Below are 25,809 nucleotides of genomic sequence, written 5' to 3' on the forward strand. Positions count from 1 at the left end.
GGGGCAGAGGAACCTGTCCTGTTTCTCCTGCCACCAACTTCAGCTATTTTGGCTCTTGACCTCCATCTCCAACCAAACACATTCCCAGTTACAGCCTCCCAGTCCCCACATTCCTGGGCGGTCATGAAAGGACAGGGAAGCTCTCAGACCACATGGGTGAAAAATTCTTGTGAAGGAAATAGTTCACAGATTTAAAAGAACAAAACCAAAACACATTTCCATTTAATGTAGGTTTGATTCATTCTTGCTCCACTTCTGGGGACTCAGCCTCAAGCTAAGCTACACTTTGTACCACAATATTTGAGTTTGGATGCTACTTATTTCCACCTTCTGATGAAGAAGCAGGTGTGGGTTGCTACACTTCTTGCTGCCTTGCTTGACTGCACAAATCATCTGAGAACAGAAGCTCTTTGTGAGACAAGACTTTTAAACATTTTTAATAAAAGCAGCAGAATAACATTCTTTGCTGTTTTTTACTTTCAGGAAACAGATAATTAGGCAGATGGCAAAAAAATCCTACCTGGTGCATCATTCCTTTCATCTGTTAACAACAGTAAGGAATCTTCTAGAAACTGGTAAAAACAATGATCAATAATTCCCTGCTTAATCCTCAACTTGGTTCTAACCTGATCCTGCCAACACTAAAATCAGAATGCTCAGAAAAATCTTAGGTTTGGACCTGTCAGTCTCACAGGCTGACTAAAGCCATGTGATGGTATAAAATTTTGACAAATGCATTCAGAAAGCTGAGACTGTTGCAGATTCATAAGGACAACTGTAAATAAATCAGTGACCCTGTCTCAAGACCCTTATAGTCTAAATATGTAGAGATGTACCTAAAGTGACAGGTAAGACTCCAGACAAACAATTTTCTGGACAATTCTACCTTTCAGGCTGCTTCATCCTTTGGTCTCTGTTACTGGACAAAAAGACAGTGTCGGCGTTTCTCAATCTGTGGTCCATGCATTTGTCATATTCCAGGAGATATCAGATGCTTCTTTCCCCCCACTCCCATGTTTTTCTCCTCAGAAGACAGCTCTTTGATTTATTTACTGCAACACACCTCAGGAAAATGTCTTGTTTAGACTCTGTAGTTTTACACTTGTCCTCTGAGTGGGTGTTACTTGCACGGCACTACTCAAAGGCAGCTCTGACACTGATGGCACCAGGTGAGAAATATCACCTACTACAGGGTACTGCTCAGTGTCTCAGAATAAACATTTACTCCAGCAAACTACTTGTATGGGTTTTTATTTTCTACTTATGCTTTTTGTGTATAACATATTTCAAAACAAAGAATGGACAAAATTACCACCAGGCAAGGCTGGTTAAAGGCTAAAGTTCCCATTCACTTGCAGAAGATAAGAAATTATCAGCTGTTCTCTCAGGAGAAGAAAACTATTACACATTTGAAATGTCATCCCAGTTTGCATTTCCTTTCTATGCCTCATTTGAGGCAGACACTACATTTTGGCAGGAAATTAAGAGCAAAACCCTCTTGCACAGATAAACTTCATGACTCAATTTGTACAAACAAAGCCTTCTGTGAGTTGAATATCACCTTTTGGAAAAACCTGACTGCATGCTCTGCGTGCTGAGGAGGCTCCTGCACACTGCCAGCCGCTCCCTCACTGGTCCTTACACATCTGACTCCTCTATCCCATGAGAATTTTGTCTTCCAGGGGCACTACCAATGCCACCACCAGGCTGGGTTCCACCCAGGCACCAGGGTGCAGACTCTGTGGATGCCAGTGGGACTGCACCTACATATACCACAGGAGGACATTCCACACTGCATCTGAAACCAGTTTGGGCCGCTGCCAGCAGAATGTCATCTCCTGCCACCCATGACAAAGGAGGAGACATTTTGCTTTTTAAGAAGGTGCCCAAATTAAGTTGCATCTGCAGTGCTGGGAGGGTCCCCTGCTCTAACCACTCAGCACCACATGCACCCAAGGAAAAAATGTTTACCTGGTATGGCCACGGTTAACCTTTTTTCCTTGCTGAGACGGTGCCCATGGATGAATTCACTCATGGAAGGGGGGCCCCTCAGAAGGTATGATTCTGTGGAGGCGGGATGAGGGGGGGCTCTTAATAATTTCTGGAGGTAGGTCCCTGAAGTCCTGGGATGGCTCTGATCACAAAGGGAAGGTGAGAATAGTCTTGCAGGAGATCCAAGAAAAATACATATGGAAACAAAAGAGTTTTACTTTAATTACCTTTCAAAACCTCACGAATGACAATATCATCTTAACTTGCTTAACAGGTAAAAATCAACTATCATTGACATCCCATGTCATTTCCAGAGCAGGACTCTTTGCCTGCATTGGAAATCCCCATTCACCTTAGGGAAGGAGGAGATGAGGTCGGATTATATCTCAGCATCCTCAAGTCAGCTTGTACAAGGTTCCCTGACTGTTCTCTTGGTTTTGCATTGTGATTAGAGCATACAAGAAAAAGGGATGATTATCTAGGACTTCTCTAACAGAGTCTTCTTCATCTTCAAATCCATGGAGATGCTCACACCTACAGATTTTTCGCAGGGGCAGGCACCAGACACAAGCTCACTGCTTGAATGGCAAAATATTTGCATTAGGTTATGAATGGCAGCCAACCCCTTCAAAAGGTTTCTTGCTTCCATATAGAAAAATTGATCTGAGTGAACACATCCATATTCTTTTCACACTGATAAAGAACAAGTGAGCACCAGAGCTTAACAAAGAAATGCAGTTTCTTTCATGTTAAGCACTAAAATGCTCATAGAGCACAATCCTTTTATTTCAGATGCTCATTATGGAAAATCATAGGGAAAACTTAAAGAAAACTTGATAAAGAAAATACATTCACACTTAATAATAAAGACATACAAGATGCACCGAGACACTGACAGAATATAGTTCAAAACACTGCATTCAGAAGGAGGAAATAACAGGTGGATCAGAACCACACGTTGCCAGGCTTTGAATTTCATACTCATATTCTCCCCACCTCCTCCCCAGTCAAAGTATGGAAAGAGAAAAATAAAAGTAAAAAAAGAATCATTATGTTTATAATTCAGTGAACTATTTTAATGCAAGTCTGGCTACTGCACCGTACTGTAAAGATCACTGCATGCATACCTTTTCCTCTGAGTGCCACTGCTGACCAGTAAGTTTGGTTGCTGTGGGCCCTGACTATGCAGGAGGAAAGTGTCTATGCTTGGCACGGTGGCTGATGCCTCCTCACTTACTTTAGGGCTGCCGATCTTGCTCTTTCCCAGCTTGCCTTTGCTGCGTCGGGATTGCTCGTGGTCGAACTCTAAATCCTCCAGTCGCTGGGTCAGGGCAAGTTTTTGCTGGATAGCCATGCGCAGCAGAGAGTTCAGGGTCTTCTTCTCATCCTCCGCAGCCGCCAGCTGTCTCTGCATCTCATCCAGCTGTGTGACATACTCATCACACCTGCGGAAAACAGGGCAGAAATCTGGGGAGATGGCCCAAGAGCCCACTCTAGCAGTGAGTACATTCCCAGGCTTCAGTTAGAGCCAGGCTCAGATCCCTGATCCTGGCAGCAGGCAGCCTGAATTCTTCTGCTCCCACTTTGAATAAATTTGGACTTGGATCTGAATGTCAAGACTTCCCATTCAGCAAGACAACCTCTGCCTATATTAACATAGTCTATGACAATGTAGCATGTTTCTGATGCAGATAAAAACCCATTACAGGGGAGGCATGGACCAGTTTAGACCACAAATAATTTTGTGTGCTGCTTCTTCTAGTAAGTCAACATGGATAATAATGTCTACTAATCAGAAAACACTATTTTCCACAGGTAGTAATATCCACTTCAAGAAAGTATTACAAAAGACTGCAAGTAGTTTGAACACTTGACACATCACTTTTTGTGAAATGAGAAACCTTCAGTTATTAACCCCGTCAACCATTTATTGCCATGATTACCATTAGTTACCACTGATTAAAAGAATACTATTCAGGAAACCCCAAACCTGGAAGTTATTTCACATTTGCAGTTGAATCTCTTGGAGGTGTGCTTATTGCTATGGTCACCTACTCCTTTTTAATTCTCAGCCTTTTTTACCCACATGAAAAATTATCTTTTTATTTGCTTTAGATCTCTGAGAACTAAAACGACCTTTCTTACAATTTTGTTAGATTTAAGACCAAATTCAATTTATTTCTGCTTTTACCAATACTTCCCAAAATTAACAGGAAAAGCAAGGCATTTCAAAATTGTCTTAAAACACTTTTTGAAGTGAAATAGCTTCAGTTTGATAGCAACAGACCATCTGAGCAATAAGAGCAATAAAAATAAATGTATCCCAACACAGAGATTCTTCACAGACAGCAGTACTGCCTGATTATCAGACATTTGTGGAAACACCCAAGGATTTTTCATGTTGAATTATGCAGCTTTCACCAGATCTCCTTCCCTCAAGATCTGGGTGAATCTAAGTAGCTTTGCTGTATAATTGCAATTGTGTAGTGGATGAGGACGTAACTTTATCAGTATCACTTACAGAAAGTAAGCATAGAAAACTATTTTAGTCTTCCTTATCAAAATGTGTGATGCAATAAACCTTTGAATTATTGCAAACTGAGGGATGAAACTAATTTCTCTGAAATTTTAATCTTCCCCTTGGGAAACAAAAACAAAGTGTACTTGAAAATGCGTAGTTAGTTATTCTTCACAAACAGTTATATATGTATTGCGCTACCCTTTTGAACAATTCAGGCACTGCAAGCAAAGTTACCAAGTCAGATACAGCTTCATCTACAGTTTCAGTATTATGTTTCTTCTACAGGACCTTAATAAGCATGATAGTTGTTACCCAAGCCTAGAGGGAAAGAGATACTTATGAAATGACATTTGGCTTAAAGCCAACTTGCACACCTATTTCTGCTCCAAGCTGTAGATGTCTGTTGATGCTTACGTCAGTTTCCTTGACAGAGACATGAAATCAGCATTCTGAATATTATAGCAATTCCTACTGCAAATTTATTTACTTTAATGTCTGTATTATCAGAGTTCTAAAGCCTCATTCTTGTAACCAGGTGGGTCTTGTATCTACGTCCTTTATTCTCTCCTGCTTTCCTCTTTGTCCAGGAGACTTCTTTTGTTTCCAAATATGTTTCCTGTCGAATATTTTCAGACATAACACCTGTGGCACACTGCCACTAGATGAATTAATTGCCCTCCTTCAATATGCCAGTAAATCAATTTTGCTTTTGGAAAAATACTGATTTTTCATTTTTCTCACGTCTTAGAAAGTGTTCTTGGTATTTGTGCATCTGATTTGCAAAACAGCCCAAGTGCCATGAAGGTGGATACTAAAGCAGTCCAAGATGAACCTGCTATGAACTATATCAAGCTGTCTTGAGAAATCTGGATATCCTATTACTATATATCCATGCTATCAGCTGGTCTCATACTTGAAACAAAACTAATCTCATTAATACATTTTCCAACTGCTCTGATTAATTTCATGTCCTTCCTAGAAGCGTCCAAGTAAGAGCAAGCCCATGTGTTTTGTTTTTTTTTAAAAGTGTTCAGAAAGGTTAAACCTAAATCACCCAAGCAAAGGCCTCAATTAACTTTAGAAACTGCTGAATAAACAGCCTCTGATCTCCTGGAATTTTGCAGCAGAGAAGGTTATTCGGTGTAGTGGGAGGTAACTACTGCCTGCAGCCATACCATTTCCCTTTGCTGAAATATTCTCAGCTATGTGCAAGTGTGGGATAAAAGGAGAAGCATTTCCAATTTAAAAAGAAAAAAGCATTGCACACATCTATATTGCCTTTCACCCACACACCGGATAAACACTCATCAAGTTTAACAGAAGGAAGAAAAAGGTTAAGGATCTTTGAAAAGAAAAGAGCAAAGAACTCCTAGGAAAGATGACTTCTGGCACAGCACAGACCATTGTAGGGCTCCAGGAGACTCCACGGCTCTGAATGGGTCTTTCAGGAGGGTTCAAATAGTGATACCAAAAGTTAGGTTATGTTCTCCTGAGTCAGAACTCTTCCCCAATTTCCCTCTTGCCCCAGGACAGGTTGTAAGCTGCAAGTGACTATTACATAAGCAGCTGTTTTCTTGCTGTCTGCTGGTGTACTTAAAGCACCCTAGATTTCACCTATTTTTCATTTCTCTCATCTCAGAAAGGACGCAGACAGACACATAAGCCCACTTCTTTTTTATGAACTGATCCAAGAAGCTTATATAGGATTTTAAAGGATTTCTGGTTCCATCTATCCCTCTTGTCTAGGAACATAAACCAAATACCGAATCAGGCTTCTGTATAATTTAGGTAACATAAATCATAGCAGAGCTTGAGCTAAAACCTGGTGACACTGACAATGACAGGTCCCTGCTCTAACCATATAATCATAATTCTCTTCTGTTCACAAATGTTTTCTCAGCCTCAGGATCTGTCCAATCTTCCTACTCAGTCTCTTCAGCACACATTTTTCTTTAAAAATTATCATAAGAAGGTATTTTGATGGACGAAGAAAAAATTTCATGCATGCAGTGTCAGGACTATGGCAATAACACAAGCAGTATTTTCTGCTCTCTTCTATTGCACATCTCTATTTAGGCTGGGAAAGCAAGCAGTATAAGGACTCACTAAGTTTGCTTTGTGAATCACTTTTAGTATCCTGTTTAAAAGTGGTTCCTTCTCTCCTTCAGCACAGAACTTCCTCCCACAAGGCAATACCCATTCTAGACTGGAAAACTAATGTTTTAAGTAACTATTTATTGTTCCTCTGGATGAGTGCTGCTCACTGCTTCACAAACCCACAACTTTCACCCTGGGTCAGCAACTCAGGACTAGAGTGAGCAGAAACAACAGGATGGGGAGGAAAGGCTTCTCTGGGAATTCACCATTTTCTCTGGGAATACTAGAAGCAGCCCATGATAAAATAAGCAAGTTAAAGATGGCACACGGCCTGGGCATCTAATAGAACTTCAGCTCTGCTTTGCCAACCCCTTGAATCCCACGAAAGAGATTTTATGTTGCTTTGTTTTTCCAAGAGAGGTGTTCCAGGAAATATTCTAGACAGGTCCAAAGCACATAAATCTCAGAAAGAGATCACAAGGCTAATGAAAAGGGAAGGAGGAAGCTGTAGAAATCAGAATCTCAGAGAATTTTGGGTCAAATAAGCTGCTCCCGAAGGAAAAAGGGAAAAAGTAGAATGACAAGCAGGACAGAAAGACCTTTGACAAAAAGAACTGAAAAAAGAATTTAAGGAGTGAAGGATGAACAAGTGTCAGGAAAAACACAGAAGAAGTAAGGCTCCTGCTTTCTGCACAGGGGAGGGGAGCTTTGGAGGAAAGTGTCAACTTTGCTATTCAGACCAGGAACAGATGTGCTGTGCTCTCTTTATAACATGTGCTATGACCTTTATCCAGGGTATTTGAGGAAGGAGCCACACAGTTCAGCACCAGATGTACATCCACCACTTGGAAACCAAAATTATGATTTATGGAAAGAGAAAGGATATTGTTCTATCAAACAGAATAAGCAGATCTATAATACAATTTTACTATCAGAAGGATGATCTTCCTATGGTACGAACTCAGAAGTAAGCACCATGTGATGCACTATAACCATGGAAACCACTTTTATTCAACTAAAGACTAAACAATTGCTTTTTTATGCAGCTAATGTTACTGCACAAAAATCTTACAGCCTTGTATTTTGAAACAGATTTCTTCAAAATACTTATAGAGTATATCAACTCTCTGTCATTTAAACAAATGTTCTTCAAAATGGACTATTGGGAATGAGTCAATGATTTGACCATTTAGGAAGATTGATTTAATTATAAAGGCCATTAAACTCCATGCTAGGGAAGAAAAATTAATATTTTACAAGAGAAAAATCTATAGGAGTATAATGATGTGGAAGACCTTGTAGTGAATAATATTTTATAACTGTGCTCCTAGAATATGGGGCAAAACTTAGGATGTCAAGGGCAGGGATATGTCCCATAGGCCATACATTAAGTGTTTAATAACTACTACATGGACTTTACCAACAGCAGTAAATTCCTTGGGTGGAGTTTATCTCTAGTAACACTGGAAATTTTTAAATTAAAAATGTGCAACTCAGCAAGTCACACAGACTCGCTTTATAGTTCGTAGAAGAGGAACAGAAGTTTCTTTCATTCTATACACAAAGCAGCTAGAAAAGATACCTGGATGATTGGCATCAGTGAAGCCTAATTCTCACAGAGAGGATGCTGCTGCCTCCCATCAGCTCTAGGATATGCCTTGAACCCAACAGAAGTCTGCACTCAGAATGCCTAAATTGGATAAGGAGCATTCATGTTTACCAAAAATCTAACATTCCCTTTAATTAACTTCAAAAGCTTTGGAAACTACTTTTACCTCATATGTTGAAGATTTATGGCCCATGCAAGAACCCTTGTTTGCTTTATGCTCACGATGCCACTCCTCTGCTCCGGAGTTACCAACCCGCCATGAGCTCTTACAGAGTCAGAACATTCCTGTGTCTCCTAGAGTAAGGAGCTTGCAAGGAAAGGTCAACACAAGCATTTCTAACACACACACACACACAGCTCTCCTTTCTGGAAGAAAATCTTTATATGCCAATGAAATCAATCAGGCTACCTTGGTTCACACCACCTGCTGAGCTGGTTCTTCATTTCCATTACGTTGCTACACGCACTCTTCTGAGGATGGACCTATGATGAATTTGTACACAGCAGCAATGTCACGACAATAAATGCCCCTTTTCTTCTTCCTTCCCACTTCTCCCAGCTGCTGCTGCCACTGTCACTACACAAAAAAACACCTTAGAAGTATAGAAGTGGCGAGATGGCACTGCCAACAGCATGGAAGAGATGTTGGCAGAAGGTACAAAGATATCTTACCATTTATGGACTAAAACACAAGCAAGAAACGTATACTGTGTTTGACAATAAGAGGAGGGAAAAGTCTTTCTTGAGTATTTCCAAAATAAGAATTTATTGATGAAAATGTTTGATCTTTTAAAAAATTTATTTTTAGGTAACCTTTTAAAAAGCAGCTAAGATGAGAACCTGTGCCAGGGAGGTCTAGAGAGTCATTAGGAAGAATTTCTTCAGAGAAAGGGCTATTAGACATTGGATTGAACTCCCCAGGGAGGTGGTGCAGTCAGCATCCCTGGGGGTGTTTAAGGAAAGCCTGGGCATGGCTCAGGTCTGGACTGGATCCAGACTCATGGTCTGGATCACAAGGCTGTGTTGGGTCATAGGTTGGACTCGGCCTCAGAAGTATTTTCAAACCTAGTTGATTCTGTGATTCCATGTAAAATTAAAAGCTCTTCTGAAGAAGATGTGGGAGAAAGAAAGATGAAAGTTGATTAATTACTGCACTGCCAGGAGGAACTATGTTACAAAAGATAAGTGAAGCTTTTATCCTGTGAAAGAGAAGATAATAAATTGAACATCACAGCGGGAAAAAAATAAGAATTTATGCTGGAGTGGCCTTACAATGATTAGCACTGGATTATAGCATAGGCTGGTTGATTAAATAGATTTTACTACTGGTAAGTAATAAATCTCACTGTAATGAAAATGTGGGGTTCTGAAGATCATCATTAACCATACGATAGCTTTACATGACAGAATCACTGTGTACTTCTGAATAGGAAAATCAGCTACATAAATCCACTATTTGATTTTCACTTTTAAAAAACTCTTTAAATGCAAATATGCTGGAGGCATATATTGTCATTTATAACACTTTATTCAAGGTTGTACTGACATTGCTATTCTTCAGCTTTATTTTCCAAGACACGTCTCAGCAGCACTTGAAAGCTTGCAAGTTTTGCACCGTGTGCATTCTAGGACTCATTCACCTTCATCCAGCAAACCCCTGACCATGCAGAAAATAATTTCTCTATCCTCCTAAGCATCCAACATAGACATCTAAGTATGTTCTCACTTAGCACACACGTTTACAGTGCTGATCCAGACAGCAACACCATTTCCCTCACCTGGTTGCAAACATTGCTCTTAAGGACGAGAAGGTTGCTGCATCTTCCTTCAGAGCCTTTAGTTCATTCCGTAGTTTGGTCATGGTCTCAGTCACCATTGCTTTTTCATTTTCATATTTGTTCTTCAAATTGGCCAGTGCTACTTCAGCTGTCTAAAAACACAAACAAGGATATTGTTCTTATGAGACAGAGACCTGAGAACAGCTAAAAGCCCATACCTGATTTTGGTTTTGGTGTCCTTCATTCACACAGTAAAAGAAATTAAACCTGATCTTCATTGTACTGCACACTTAAACTTCCTTTAAGTTGTACTCCATGAAAGCATGAAAAAGATAAAGCAGCTGAAAGGACAAAGCTTGTTTCAATGACAACTGGCAACAACTCAGCACCTCAAGTATCTCTACAAAACTGTGCAGCTATATGGGGAGGGCTCAGGCAATGAGTAAAGTGACTACAGGAGCTGCTACCACGTGGTTTGAGTTGCAATAAACAACCAAGTGCGTCTCCTGGTCACTCTGCTAACAGGACACAGAGCACATGAGGCTCAGCCTCTGCAGCCAAGTTGTGAATCACCATGTTTGGCCTCAAGCCTCCTGCTGGCTGAGGCTTTCCTTGGGCACAGGGACGGCCAGACCCTGACAGCTTGCTTTATGCTTGAGAACTGGCAATGTTCACTACTGTGCAAGCCACCATTATTTTAGCAGTTTTAACCATCACAAAAAAAAAAAAAAAAAAAAAAAAAAGAAGAAAAAAGTGTAAACTACAGTTTTCATTTAATAAGAAAGCAAGACTTTGTATTTGTCCCATTCCTAAATTTTTGCTGCTCCCTTCATTCTGCTTTCAATTTCATCCATGAAATTTCTTTAATTCACTACTGTACTGCTTTTAATAGTTTGTCTTATCTTTGTAAGATTTGAACATTCTGTTTTGCCCATGAATTTAGTATCACTTCAAAATTATTCAAAATACATAGTTTTATAGAGGCTTTATACATACTGCTGCCTGAGACATTTAAAAATATTGCCTTTGAATTAAACGAAGAAAAATTTCCTTCTTTTTACATTTGTTCAGAGGGTGTTATGATTGTTTTTTGCAATTCATTTGGTGGATAATAAGTTGCAGCAATTCACACAGGTAATCAATTTCCCCTGTTGATCTTATGGGCTCTTGAGCCACCACCAGGGGAGAGAAGTTTAGAAGAACATTAGGTTAAAGCAACCAGCAAGGGAACAGAACAAAAGATGGTAATGGCCAAACAGTTGGAAACTGATTTCGAACTCAGTTTTCTGCAACTCAATGCATTTTTCACTAACAATGTCTCCTAACAAAAGGACACATCAGAATCTTGTACTAAATTACAATTTTATTCATTTGAGTCTTGTTAAGTAACAGCATTAAAATAATTATTTTTTTAAATTGTATACTCACCAATAATACTTTCTTACTTTTATACCAATTTACATTAAGAGAACAGATTTTTAAGGGGCAGTAGAAGTAACCACCTATCATTTTAAACAGGTGCATTTTTCCAATTGAGATTTGAAATCACCACCAATACATGCTACAATTATCCATCACTTAGGAATCTATTTAAATCAATTCTGCTTTTTTCAACCCTGCTGATATGTTTTGGTGCAGTGTAGGATGGTGGACACCAGCCTATGTCTTGGCAGGATAAAGCAGAAATCATCATCTTTTGTCTGTTTTCAGCCATGACCAAAAATGTGCACTCATAACTTACAGTAATTTACATATCACTGGAACTATGCATAATGATTAGACAGCTTGTGATGCCCATATTTTAGTTTGGATGTCAGGGTAAGTTAATGGACATGCAATACTACAGGATGAAAATATAGTTTACTTGGTGAATAAAAGTAACAGAGGAAGGACTGTGTCAAATCTTCAAACTTTTTTCTTCCTATTAAAGTTTCCTATAAAACAACAGATAAAACAAAGCATAAGTTTCAAATCCTTTAGGAAATACTTCATGTGTCTCCATGCACCAGCCAAATTGAAAGTCTCTTAACTGAAGAACAAATGGGCACAAATGCTCTGTTAGAGAAGCAAATAAAACTAACAAAAAAAGTGGGCTTAGTAACCGAAGAAAGAAGGGGAGTACAAGCTAAGAAAGCTTCTTTTGGAAATTTGGGGAGCCTAAAGAGACAGGAAACTTGCCTGAATCCTGAGAACACCCTGAAGCCTGAATGTGTAATGGAGAGTGGAACAGAGGATAGAAGAGGAACTCTGTCTCCATCTATCAGAGACACTTAAGAGTGCCTGGTCACCTCAGCTCTACTGTCACACTGTGCCAAATTAACAGGGACAAAATGAGCTGAAGAGACAGCTTCATGTTACTCCTCCTCCTCCTCCAGTACCAGCTCTTGTTGAAATAATTTCTGTTTGCTCCCCATCTCTGCCAATCTCCAAAACTGTACCCATTGAGCCATACATGCCTGGTTATGCCTGAAACCACTTCTGTATGTTAATCTAGATTTAGGTAATCTAGGACAGTGTATACAAAGTGTTTTCTGAAATAAAGGATGGGACAAATAAAAGCTTTCATCTCCATGTAGTGGATGCCACAAGGAAGCAGACGCCCAGGATCTGGTTTTAACATTCTTTCTGAAACAATTGTTTTAAAGCTGTGGTTAAAAAAAAGGTGTGTCAGAGAAATGTTTTTCCACATAAAAATGCAATCTCTCAACACACAGGTAGATGGGGAGCAAAAGAAAAAAGATGAAAACATGGGATGAGGGAAAGCATGAATATTCTTCAGAGAAGGAAATAATCCAATAAGACAGCAGAGGTGCTCATGACACTCTGATCAGACCAGTCATGCTGAGGAACTGGGTAAATGAACTACCCAGGCCCTCAGCCAGCCGCCTGCAGACATGGGATTGATGGCTCATGTAGCATTTACTGCGTAGAAGTCACCTGGAATTGACAGCAACGCCAGGAGGGAGCGGAGAGCTCCAAAGATGGACTCCAGTAGGGTGTGAAGAGAGCTGGGGAACACACTGAGCTCAGCCCCTTCCCCATCCCCAAAGCCCTGCCCTGGAGATGAATAGGCTGAGATGAGCACACACCCCAGCTCAGGACATCAAGCACTGCCAGAACTAAAAAGGGCCTTTCTGTTCTCCTCTGTATCCTTACAGAAGAGATGTTTGCCCAAACTCAGCCTAAAGGTTGCCATTTTCATCCTGAAATCTGTGAATAAATCTCATTTTCTAAGACAGCTTTGTATCTCATCTACTTTATATCAGAAGTGTGAGAAGCAAACCAGCTAAAATAATTGTTAATAAATTACACTGGTAGGATTTTTATTTTACACACGAAAGCAGGAAACTAGCCTGTATTTTTAGAAATTGTACATGGTACCAGGTCTTTTCATCAAGCCTCTCTTTCACAGCTGTGCTCTGTCCATATAATATCAGGACATTTGTTTATAGATAAAATTCTGTATGTCTGAGGTTATCAAGATATTTTTTCTGAAGGACTTTTATGGGTATTGCAGTTATGGGAGCTGGAGAATCACAGTTACTGCTAATGCAGACACGAAGGTCTTGCTGACTCAATTCTGCCTCATTGAACTATTTAATTATGAAAACAACTGATCAGCTTTCTATCAGAACTTCAGGATATTAAATTCCCCTCATAGGCAGCTTTGCTTTCTGATTGCTATTAGAAATCAAACCCATTATTTAACCGGTCCTAAAAGTTACTGCATCATTAATTTGATTTTATTTTCTCATTTATGCTACCTGTTAATGTTTATTCCACCAGTCTGGTGCAGACACAGTAATTTGGGCTATGAACAAACGGATACATAAATCAAGACAAGGTAAGCTAGCAAGCCAGCAAGATCTATGTGTCTTGCTTTCTTGGGCAATTGATTTAATAATCCATTTTCATGGACTTAGGTTTGCATCTTCTTACACCAAATCTTGCTCTCTTTTTCCTGCTAGAGCTTTGTGAAGTCTAAAATGCTTATTTGCAAATACTACTGACCAACACTATATACCAGCTGTGCTTCCCTAGTTAAGGGTGTTTTTTCACTAAAGTACAGCCCAAAATACCAGACCCAAGGAAGGGTCCCACAAGGGAAAAACATCTCCAGTCTTTTGCTGCTTAGCAACTTACTCTTTTGAAGGGGAAGACCTCAAGAGAATAAATCTTAACTCCTTTCTTTTTTTGAGCATGAGTCAAAACATGAATTTGGGTTCTGGGATACATCCACCACTTGAAGCTAGCACATAATAAATCACTCTTCCCTTCTCCAACATTAAATTTCTCCTTCCCTTGACACTGTTATGCATTTTAGCTTGAAAGTTTGAGGGAGCTGATATCAGATTTGCGTGAACAACTATTTCAAGTTTCTGTACCCAGTTGTACAGTTACCAATATCTATGCTGCTATCCAATAAATAAAAGATTAGTTAATAGCAGCACCTTAGTCAGCAAATCTATCTTTTCCATTTCAGTGAGCATGCCTTAGAATAATGCATTATTTCTGACAGCAATAAAAGAGTGAGACTGAGATATATCTTCTGGTAATAGCAAAAAATAAATGATAGCTCCATGCTAATGGGAAAAAAACATTAATTTGGAATCACAGAATGTACACACACATACATCATTTCCATCTAAATTGCATTTTAATTACATGGAAAATCCACATATAATTGCTCAGAGCTATTATTGCTTAGCTAGAGATGGTATTTAATTAATTGAGTTAATATTTAACATGTGTTGTATTGGGGGGGGAATGTTATAAAAGACTCAATATATTGAAATACTGCTGCAATTAAAAAATCCCCAGTACCCTATGTAGTTACAGATACAGCAGTCAATTAAACTTGAAATTGTAACTTCAAAATAGTTGACTATTGGGAATTTTAACACTGAAATCCCATCACTGTCAACAGCTAATAGTGTGCCAAGCTGTTAACCAGGATTCAAGCCCCCATGTGGTGATCACTGCTCTGTTTTCAGAGAAGGAAAGTACTGGGCAATCTAGAAGGAAATCACTGCCACTGCAGCCTTTTGCTGCATTCAGGTTTAATTCTGGACAAAAGGAGATGTATCAAAGTAAATAAAACTATTGGCATGTTTAATTTAGATTTTTTATTTTTTTTTTACAGTTTTTCAGACCTGGAATCTAATGGATGCCAAGCACTTGATAGATATACTATGCAATCAAAATTAACAGTACTCTTGAAAAACAGAGAATTAAGATGGATATCTTTTGGCACTTGATATCAAGTACCATAATTTTTGGCTTCTTTTCACTGGTGAAACACCAAAAATAAAGTGGTTGGATGAATTTCTCTAAAGATTTGAAAAAAAATTCAAAATAAAACCTTGAAGGTTTTTATTCTCCTAAATAGAAGGGCACACCACTGAGAGCCTCTCTAGGTAAGTTCTATTTTGTTTCTCAACCCTGGCAATCTTAAACAGTTTGTGACAACACCAGCAACATACCTAAGCAGTAGGTGGTCCCTGACTACACCTTTGCTGAGTGAATGGTGAGTGCTGAGAAAAGCAGAACTTAAGTGCTTAAAGAGGAGGCTGGGAGGGGAGGAAATGAAGGTATGTCCTTGCTGTGATTAATTGAGAGGCTAAATTGTGAGTAAAATCTGTCCTCCAAAATACCCCTGGGAAACCCTGTAAAAGCAACACTTTCCTGAGTGCTTTATGAGTGCTTTACCTGCTTGTTGGCTTTCAGCACTGCTCTCAAGGTCGCGATCTGCTCTCGCTTTGTACTCAGGAGCGACTTCAGCTTCAGGATCTCCTCCATCAAGGCCTCCTTGTCCTTGTCAATCATGGGTGCCAGCTCGCGGGCTGCGGCCCGCTGGCGCGACAGCTGCAGTGACCGATCCACAGCCTTCTGCAAGTGCTTGATTTGGTCCCTTATTATGGCATTGAGGTTGTAGATGTTCATAGGCTCTTTGCGGATGTCACTGGTGTCAGAGACAGGGGAGGAAGGAGGGGCTGTGATGACAGGAGAAATGGAAGGTGTTTTTGTTGGGCTGTGTTCCTTGCCAGGCTCTGTGGTCTCTTTCGTCACCTGCTCGGTCGGGGTCCTGGCTTCTATGGGCGATGCCACTCCCCGCCTGGCAAGTCGTGGGGAAAGGAGACCTCGAGGGTCATCTGGGCCCTTCAGGCTCCCACTGCGAGTGACTCTGCTCTGCCTGTAATAGTCCAACATCACCCTGTTCGGAGTCTCGTTGTTGCACAGGCAGACGTGGTGGTACAGCTGAGCCAGCTCCTCACTAAAAGTCACCAGCTCATCCTGGGCAGTGTTAAGAGTGTTGTGGTTTTCATTTGCTATGCTTGTCATCCTTTGTAACTCCTTTTCCATGTGCACCATTTTCTCCTGGTTTTCCTTGGTTGATTTCTCCAGGCTTATCACCTGCTCATCATACGTCCGGATTCTGCTCTCATACTTGGCCTTCTCTTCAGTGTAGTTTTCCACATACTTATTGTATTTCTCCTTTAAGGCTTTGATTTCCGCTTTAAGGTCTATCACCTCAGTAACAGCTACTTTGTATTTACATTCCAGGATCTCCAAGCCATTGATGTCCACTTCATAGTCATGTGCTTCCTCGCCAGAATCTCGGCCCTTCTCACATTCAAGCTCAACTTTCAGCTCCTTGTTGCTCTGCAGACCCCTCATGGCGTTGACGTGCTCCGTGAGTCTGTGCACGCGCTCGTGCTGCTCTGTCAGGGCTCCCTTGGTATGCTCCAGCTGTGTCTGAGACTCCTGGAGGTTGGCCAGGAGAATGGCCTTCTCTCGTTCCACCTGCAACAAGAGTCAGAGTGACAAATCCAGGATCTCATTCTACCCATGCTGAGAACCAAACTCTGGAGTCACAGTCATCTCTTCTACCCCACCACTGCCTGCAGCTTGAGGGCTTCCTCATTTTAGCCATATACACCTAAAGAACCATAAAATTAATTTATAGAGTACTGTGTAATTCAGAGGCTTAGGAAGTCCCAGCCTCTGCTACAACTTCCAGTATCACTAGGTCACAATTTTATGTGCTGCCCACTGAAGAATTACCAAGTGCCCAATAACTGTCTTATTAGCTAGTGATGATACAGGATTTGTTAGGACATATATTCCCTGAACACAGAAACTGCATCGCTGTCAATTGTAATTTCTCAATAGTTTGAATTTACATTTCCCTATAACAGTCCTACCAATCTTTCACAATATTCGTTTATATCTTTGAACTGCTGCACACTCTCATTAAGGCAAATACAGAAAAAAAAGTAGCTGCATACATTTCCACTGATTAAATAACCTACTGCGTGGAAATGCAACGAGCAGGACTGAGGGCATGCAACTCCCAGAAGTGCCCATCCCCAGCACTTATCTGTAAGCAAAATCCATCTGTTTAAATTCAAGCCAGGAAAAGCAGGACTTGGTGTAACTAGCAACCCACTGGTTGTGATCTAGTAAGTTTCTTTCCAAATATCTACAAAGAAACGTGGATGTTGAACAACAGAAGACATCATTGTGCTGGGGTAATTTTATGATCCTTGTATCCCCAATCGTCTGTTCTGTTTGGGTTGAATATTGAGTTCTGCAGCTTTAAGACTAGCTCCAGGAGTGAAGGGGGAGAGAAGTGCAGAGTTTGTTATCAGAAATGGCACTTGCTCCCCCACATCCTTCACACAGACTGTGCTGTCTGCAGTAGACAATTGGAAAGAGCTCTCCTTTGCTCTTACTTTTTGGCGAGCTGAGGCAGAGAAGTTCTCTGGACTATGTTTCGTTTTCCTGGAATTGTTCTAACCTGCTCTGGACTGAAAACCCAGAGAAGCAGTGGAAGCTCACACCTGTGGCCCACCAGGCCTGGCCTGAGCTGCCCAGCTGGACGGACTGAGAACAGCCTGAGTGAGCTGTGGCCCACAGAGGGACTGAGAACAGCCTGAGTGAGCCGGGCTGGACCCACGTAAGGGACTCCACGGAATTTGTCATCTCTTCGGAGTGGCGAGAGGTTTTGCTGTTTAGTATTGCTCATTTTCACACAGGGAAGTGCTTTGCCCCAGTTTTTTCCACTTCCCTCAGAAGAAATCTTTTCCCGACCCGCTGAAGAAGGGACCACTTGAGCCTGTTTCCTAGAGGTATCCCATTCGGAAGTTTCCTCCCAAATTTGCCCTAAACCACAAGACCACATTAACTGGCGCTTAACTTGGGGTGCTGCTTGGCTGCATTCCATCGGGGGGTAAACCCGGCTCGGCGCCATCCCTCCCCGGCCGCAGGGGTCACGGCGGGCAGGCCCGGCCCAGCCCCGCCCGGCCGGAGGGAGCGGAGGGCCGGCCCTAGCCAGAGCTGCTCCCGGGGGTGTTGGCAGCGACAGGATTTCAGTCACCCTGGGGGGAAGGGGAGCAGCCAGGATCCCAGCGGCTGATGGCCTCCCCTCCCCCTGCCCTAGCAATCGCTGGGGCCCAGCCCTGTCGGGACGGGCCCCCCCACCCCGGCCCAGCCGCACGGACGGGCCAGGCCAGCCTGTTACCTGTACTGAGGCCGGCAGGGAAAGAGCTTTCCCGGGGTTTTTTGTCTTTACATGTGTTTCACAAAGACGCATAAACTTTCTCATTGGTGTAGCAATATTAAAAATCAGACACCGATTGGTCTTTGTCAGGTTCAAAGGAGGCTGCCCAGGTCTCGGCAGGTAAAAATTTCAGGAAATCTTTACAAACCACCTCATTCATGAAGGACACATTTAGAAATTTTAACGCATAGAAATTTCAAAGCAAGTGAACAAGACAAGTTTGATCTGCTCAGGTATTAGCTACTCATCATAACAACCCTAAAAGACTTCCAAGTTTTAACTTCAATGCTCCAAATTTTTCCTGGGCCTTTGTCCTGTTCTGAGGTGTGAATTGGGAAGCAGAGGAACGCTTACAGTGATAAGATCTATCTTCCTTTCGTGGCTTTTACAATAAGACCCTGAGCCTACCAGGTTTACTGCTCCTCTCTCCCCCCCCGTTGCAGAATCTCAGCACATGCAGTGAAAATGGCACTTCCCTTAATGAGTGGTGGAATTACTAATTCTGAAAAGTTAAAGCCTTCAGTGATGAAGAAAGCTTAAAAAAAATTTTTAAAAAGCAAACATGAACTTTCCTTCCCCATATGTAGTATGCAGAAGAGAATCAAATTAGCCACCACAAATCTTAGTAAAGGAAAAACCTTTGAGAAACTAAGAAGGTATTAATACCATCTCACAAAATGTTCAGAGCAATGCTTCAAACTCTTGTTTCGTCTTAACCAGGCTTTTGAGCCACAGCTACTGCTCAGAAGTACTATGACATTGGAGCACACCGTGATCCCTCGGTTTCACAGACAGGCTCCACTAGGATCTGTAATTAATTGCAGGCAGAAAATGTACAAATAAAAATAGAAGCCATGATAAAAACATCTAAAAAACATCAGCCTACTTTTCTTTTATACAGGGAAGTGATGCCTTAAGAATTAAAAAGGCACGGCCAATCCTCATCATTATTTGATGATCCAGGAAGAGTCTATCTCTTTAAATATGAAGTGTTCCACTTTTGGCATTACATCATCACTGCAGAAGAAGACAGCCAGAAACCACAAGTATTTTGGTACCCTTCTCCATTTTTCGTTCCCCTGCTGCTACCCTAGTATGTCTGCCACCCCATTGCTCAGCTTCCATGTTAGCCCACTCTTGTTGAGAAAATCCAAAATAGGGTAAACTTCCCTTTTGCCAAGTGCATTTTCTTAAAAGTGATCACTTTCTACAGATCTCCTGGTCAGACCTGTCCTGGGGACCCTCACAGATCAATCCAGCAGGAATCTCTTCACCAGCTTTCCTCTTTTCTTTCATCAAGTTGCCTACTCCAGGTCTGCTCTCCCTAGAAACCTTCAGCTGAACTCCAGTTGTTACCACGTGGTATGGCAGGCTTCAGTGTTAGTTATACTGCCTCATCAGAAGAAGGTATTTATTCCTTCAGGCTGGTGAGCTATGCATATGCATGAAAGATCTGGGTTTTGGCTAATTAAAGGACCATCTCACCTTATAGTGAGAAATTGTACTGATAATAAAGAACCACGTATTACTCACCAAAGGCAGTTGGCTTACTATAGTGTATGGGTGCACTTTGGGCATGTTCACACCAAAGAAACCAATTCACTGTAGACACCACCCATGTAAAAATAAATATTTATTTTTAATAATATTTATAATAAAGCCTTTCCTTTGAAAAAACACCTGTGTGTTAAAGCAGCACAGTGCTTCAGTGCCTGCTTAAATTAATCAGACAGAATTGATCCTGAAGACTACTGATCTGAGCCATTAAGCCTTATCATGAAGAAAAACTGTAGCAGAGCTAATCTGGATCTTGATGATAATTTTTCTTCTGAACATAAATGTGTTCTGGAAACACTCATTTCAAACAGAAAAGATACTTTCCAGAGAAAACATTTTAAACTTTTAAAACCCATATATCAACTTGCACAGCAGGCAAAAGGAAATACAGAGACCAACTCAAATTTATTCATTCTGGACCAGCAATAATGGATTAAGCTAATCCCCTTCTGTTTAAAACCATAAATACACACTCCTACTGCCAAGGGAAAAACCCCAAAGCTCCAGCTCAGCACTGAGCACACCTTTTGCATATTAATGACTCTGCTGTTCCCAAATATGGTGATAATATTTCCTGTTCTAGGCAATACTATATGTTTATTTTCACAGCAAACTTATGGCAATTCCAGGTATTTTTCAATCCAGCTGGTGCATTTTTTTGACACTGAAAATGGTAGCTGCAGTAAGGATTTTTATCTTCTTAAAATGAAAATAAAAGCAATTCAAAAGTAGCTGTACCTATTTTGAGATGCATCCTTCCCTTCAGATTTCAGCTTGAGGAGATTTCCTTCCCAATTTGCTTTTATAGTTTGCAATTATGGAAAGCAATTTAACCACAGCCATTTATATCCTCACATTTTTCTTTTTTTTTTTTTTTTTTAACAACTTCAGAATTTCAGTGAACAATTCCTGGGAGAGACTGGAACAAATTAACACTAGAACTCATCTCAAGAACCCTAAATCTCAGCTTTTGCATATTTGTCATAAGAGTAAAAGGCAGCTGAAGAAGAGTGTCAGGAACTGAGGTGCAGGGACTTTTTATTCTTCTGCCTTTTTTAAGGGAACTTAATCTATCTTTTCCAAATATGGTACTGGCCTCAGACAAAGGAAAAGCATGACCATGGGAAGAAAACGAGTCCTAGACTTCAAAGATGATAGAGAGAATTCTTTCCACTGGACAACAAACAGGAAAGAAGAGTGCAAAGCTCTGAGCTTTTCTAAGAAAATCTCAGAATATGAAAATTTTCAGCATGACATTTTTTACACAGCAGATATATATATGGAAAGGTAATAGATGCAATTAAATCTCTCCTAGGAGCCAGCACAGCCCATGAAGCAGCAGCATCCAAAAGCTGTAGAAGGAATTCTATTTGTCACACTGTTTCAGTGAAGTCTTCTTTATGAGACTGAGGAGCAAAAACAATTTGCCAGACACACTTACAAAATGGCAAATTTGAAGTTTACCTTTATCCTAAAAAAGAACCTGATGTTCTATAGTCATAAAAAGAGCTCCCAATAAATGGTCAGTTCCTTCAGAAACTCTGTTCTAGTGCAGTCTCTTCACAGAAAATAGGAGGAACTCATACCAAATATTGAGATATAGCTAAATGAACACCATATGGCAAAAGCACTGTAAAAGGGAAAAAAAAAATCCAATTTTGCTGATGATTTGCCTTTTGTCAGCTTCTAAGACCTGATTAAATCTCCCATCTACCACACAAAAAACTTTTGGCAGAATTTTTCAAATATAATTTGTATGATCCAAATTTAATTTGTGTGATGTGAACTGATGTAACTCAACAGAGAAGGAGATAACTTTGTAAAACATCAGGATTTTGCAGTGAGTCTTTACAGTACCTAAAGAAATCAGGCTTTCACTGAGGTCTAGTCTGTCTTTTAAAACCATGAACCTTGTAACAGGATGTAAATTCCAAACAATGCTGGCTTACCATTGGTACAGACGTGCTGGGGCCCAGCACCAAGAAATGACCAAAAATAGTTATAATTATAACTATATAACTATATAACTATAATTATAATTTCTCTTTTAAGATCCTAAATTTGTTCCTAGTCACTGTGAGAAGGCTGCATCTTTGTTCAAGAGATATAAGTTTTTGACTCAGAGAAGATAATTACAGCATCTTTCAAGTAGAAGTTGGCTATGTCATGCTCAGTATTTAATTTAATAAAATCAAGAAAAAGCTTACTCAAAGCAACCTTTTTTTTTCATTTCCAAGCAACTTTCACTCAAAATTTATATTGCTTATATTTCATTGTAAATTATGGTTTAAAACACAGTGTATATTGAAATGTGAACATTTCAAAGCATTTCCTTTGAAACTGTGTTTTTAAAATTTTTATATTGTATTTCTGCATCAAATTAGAAGCTGCATATAATGTATATGTTCACATATTATATACGTTTATGTTCTTCCAGGTGCATATTTGTACATATGTATATATGTACAACATACACTCTGTGTATACTTTAAAGCTGGAAAATTTAACAGAATTTGTCATGTAAATAAAATCCTAAATTTCAAGCTTTCACACTTAAATGATGTATTCTTTGTGTCAAAGCTATTGGTGCAAAGCACTAGATGTCATTCATGTTCACCATATTACGTCTCAGATCAAAACTTCCCACAGTGAATTTGGCAATGAGATAAATAAAACAATTAACTCTTCAGCAAATAGGACAGACCACATAAGGATCTGTTGCTCTCTAGCAAGCACTGAAAACTGGTTTAGCTCTACTTCACTTCCTGACCACCTTTTAAGTTTTAAAGCAGTAAAGGGCTCACATTTCCTCTCTTTTCAGAAGCCTGAAGGTAGAAAAGGCTGAGTGTTTTCTTGACGGTGCCAAAACCTTTCAAGCTGCTGTGGCAGAGATGCTGGACAGCTTGGGCAGCAGGACCTTTCTCTGCATGGCACTGCACCCCTTCTGAGATGATGTCAACACTGGGGCTGGCAGCTTGAGTTTTCATCTGGCTCGCATCCCAGGCTCCCATTCTGGCTGGACACGGATGCACAGGGAACAAATGCTGGCTGTCCTGTCCCGAAGCACCCCCTGCAGCCCGCGAATCCGCCGGGACTGCCAGCAGGACAAGGGCGCTGTGTGACAGCCCACACGCCACATGCGCCCAGAGCACGGTGTTGAGAGCAGCGCTCCCTTCCCTTTGTTCTCTCCTGACCCTGTGCCAAACCTTGCTCGAGCTGAATTCAACAGCAAAAGCTCCCTCTCACTTGCAAGGGAGCATAATCAACTCTGTACATTTAATGGGCTTTTTTTCTAGATGGTTTTAGTCATATTGAAGAATACCTTATTTCATTTGCAATTTCAGTGACATTTACTGTTATGAAAGCGGGAAAAAGGGAACCTAACCTTCTGTAACCCCAGCATCTACATCCCTTTTCTCCTCTTTGCACTAAATGTCTGCTCAGGCCACTGACTTTTCTGCAGGCATGTACTCTGTTTACTGGGGATATTTCTGGATATGAAAAAAACAAAGTAGAAGTCTGGAAAATGGATATATGTGGTCAAGAACATCACCAGGAATGATCACTGCAAAACTGGCACGAGGGCTCATAGGATGTTTCTAAACACTCCAGGATATTAAATTCAGCCCTTACCTGCATGAGTTGCTGCTTCAGTTTCTGTATCTCTGATATGTTGAGCTCACTGAAGAGGTCAGAGACAGGGTGCAGAGATTCTCCTTTCCTACTCGTGGGAGTTCTGTAGTCACCGTTGAGTTTCACAAGAGGCCCGTGGATGTGTCCGTTCATTTTGTCGTCATTGTTGGGCTCACCTCCATCCTCTGAAAACTTCAACCCATCTACTGATATATTAATATGGTTATTATACATACTATCATTGAGGTTGATATACTGGGACAGTTCCTTTCTCAGATTGTTCTTTTGCTCTCTTTCATTTTTTAATGTTTCCAGAGCTTCCTCCAGCTGATGCTCAGCAATCTCCTTCAGCCGGATGGCATCTTCTAGCTGGCTATTAAGCAACACTGTCTCCTCCTCAAATCGTTTAATTTCATGCTTTAAGCCTTCGTATTCAACCTGAATTAGACAAGACAAAGAACATTCATAATACTAAAACTTGAGTTGTGAAAACCTGCCATGTATCAGCCCTATGGAGATAGGTGTTAGAGAAACTATGGTTTGGAATACCAGACGTTGCCTGCTGCTGCAAAGAAGTGACTGAACAAAAAGTGCAAGTGAAGCTCACACTGTTAAATATTCCAGGGCTCACTTCTTCAGCATGTGAGATTCCAGATACCAAAAACCTCCTTCTGAATAACTTATGATAAGCAATGAAATTTCATGGGAAGAAGGCTGTTTATTAGCTGATGTCCTCATGGTAACAGATTTACTATGAATTGCCATAAGCAATGTTGGTGTATCATGGTATTCATAGATCTTAGATTAACACAGCCTGATTAATGATTTGCAAATATTCTGAAGATGACCTCATATCTCAATTTCTACTAGATGTAAAGTCACTCAGGCACAGATGCTCTCAAGTATCTCGGTAGTTTTCAAAAATATGAATGGAAGACACAGAAACAGTAGAAGAGCCTCAACTCTCTTCTCTACTTAACAAGGCTCTCCATTATCCCAGAGGCATTTAATTCTAAAAATTAAACAGGAATCTATTTGTACAGTCAGTTTAAACTCTAAGATGCCCCAAAATTGCTAGAAACTACTAGAAGAACTAAGTAAACAGCTCATTCAGCCCCCCACAGTCCCTGGGCTGCATGTAGGGATGTCCCTCTGGAGCACACAGGAATCTGTTCCTCCAACACAGTGCCTGGAATGTGTTTGTCCTGGTTTAGGACAAATTAGGGGAAAATCAAGTAGCACCCCTTAGCAGCATTGGAGGGGCTCACTGTTCTGTCCTTCTCAGAGGGCAGCTCCCTGCCCAACACCAAGGTGTGGTATTTTATCAAGGTATTTATGGGCACTGTGAGCTGAGCTGAAAAGCAGCTTCTTGTCTGTCCTTTAAAGACAGCTCCCTTGCCCAGTCCTCTCCATTTCATCTCACAAGAAACAAAGCCTGGAAAAACCCAGCCTAGCTTGAAACCTGTTGATCAGCAATACCTAGACAGTGCAGGAGATCCCCACTACAAAATGCTTCCCCTTTGCTGTTCTTCTTCATCTTCCTTTTCACTGTGGGGGGAAAACCCCACAGCAGTGAAAAGGAAGAGCTTTGTTTGTCAAGGTCCATGTCCACACTTGACTAAAAGTCCTGGTAAAAATGATGACACACTGATTTTTTTAAAATTTAATTCTAATTATGTTAGTCATCTGCATCTTAATTTTGAAAAGGAAAAAAAAAAATCTCATTATCAGGTAAAATAAAATTTAATAGCTTGGTGAAAGAGGGAAAAAAAATACTGAATTTTCATGTTTCCATAAAAAGTCCCAATTTTTTGCAGTTGATGCTTTTATAATTCAAACACATTACTGTCTGCAATCTTAATGCATTGTATAGAATTTTTAAATATTTTACATATATGGATTTTTAATTAAACTAAAATAAGATTCTGGCAAAAATAAAAATATCCACCATTTCTATTGAAGCAGAATATTTATCAACCTGTCAAAAGTCTTTGTTTCATAAACCTTTGGAAAGGCAAACTTAAAAACTAAAGCACTAATCTTCAAACCCAGAAACTGG

General features: G+C 40.4%; 1 protein-coding gene across 4 annotated transcripts in view; it reads right to left on the reverse strand.

Moving 5' to 3' along the window:
- Nucleotides 1-25,809, reverse strand: part of BICD1 (BICD cargo adaptor 1) — a 169,116-nt gene that overhangs the window by 23,179 nt on the left and 120,128 nt on the right. For 2 of the 4 annotated variants that reach the window (XM_056482607.1, XM_056482609.1), the window contains exons 4-8: nucleotides 23,751-24,188; nucleotides 15,707-16,801; nucleotides 9,998-10,149; nucleotides 3,120-3,437; nucleotides 1,972-2,162 (exon numbers count right to left, since the gene is read on the reverse strand). In XM_056482607.1, the coding sequence (XP_056338582.1) occupies nucleotides 1,972-2,162; nucleotides 3,120-3,437; nucleotides 9,998-10,149; nucleotides 15,707-16,801; nucleotides 23,751-24,188 (2,194 nt within the window). Of the gene's footprint in view, nucleotides 1-1,964; nucleotides 2,163-3,119; nucleotides 3,438-9,997; nucleotides 10,150-15,706; nucleotides 16,802-23,750; nucleotides 24,189-25,809 lie in introns of all 4 variants that reach the window. The other 2 variants (XM_056482608.1, XM_056482606.1) reach the window with 2 other exon arrangements.

Source organism: Oenanthe melanoleuca, chromosome 1A (assembly GCF_029582105.1).
Source record: "Oenanthe melanoleuca isolate GR-GAL-2019-014 chromosome 1A, OMel1.0, whole genome shotgun sequence".
NCBI lineage: Eukaryota > Metazoa > Chordata > Aves > Passeriformes > Muscicapidae > Oenanthe > Oenanthe melanoleuca.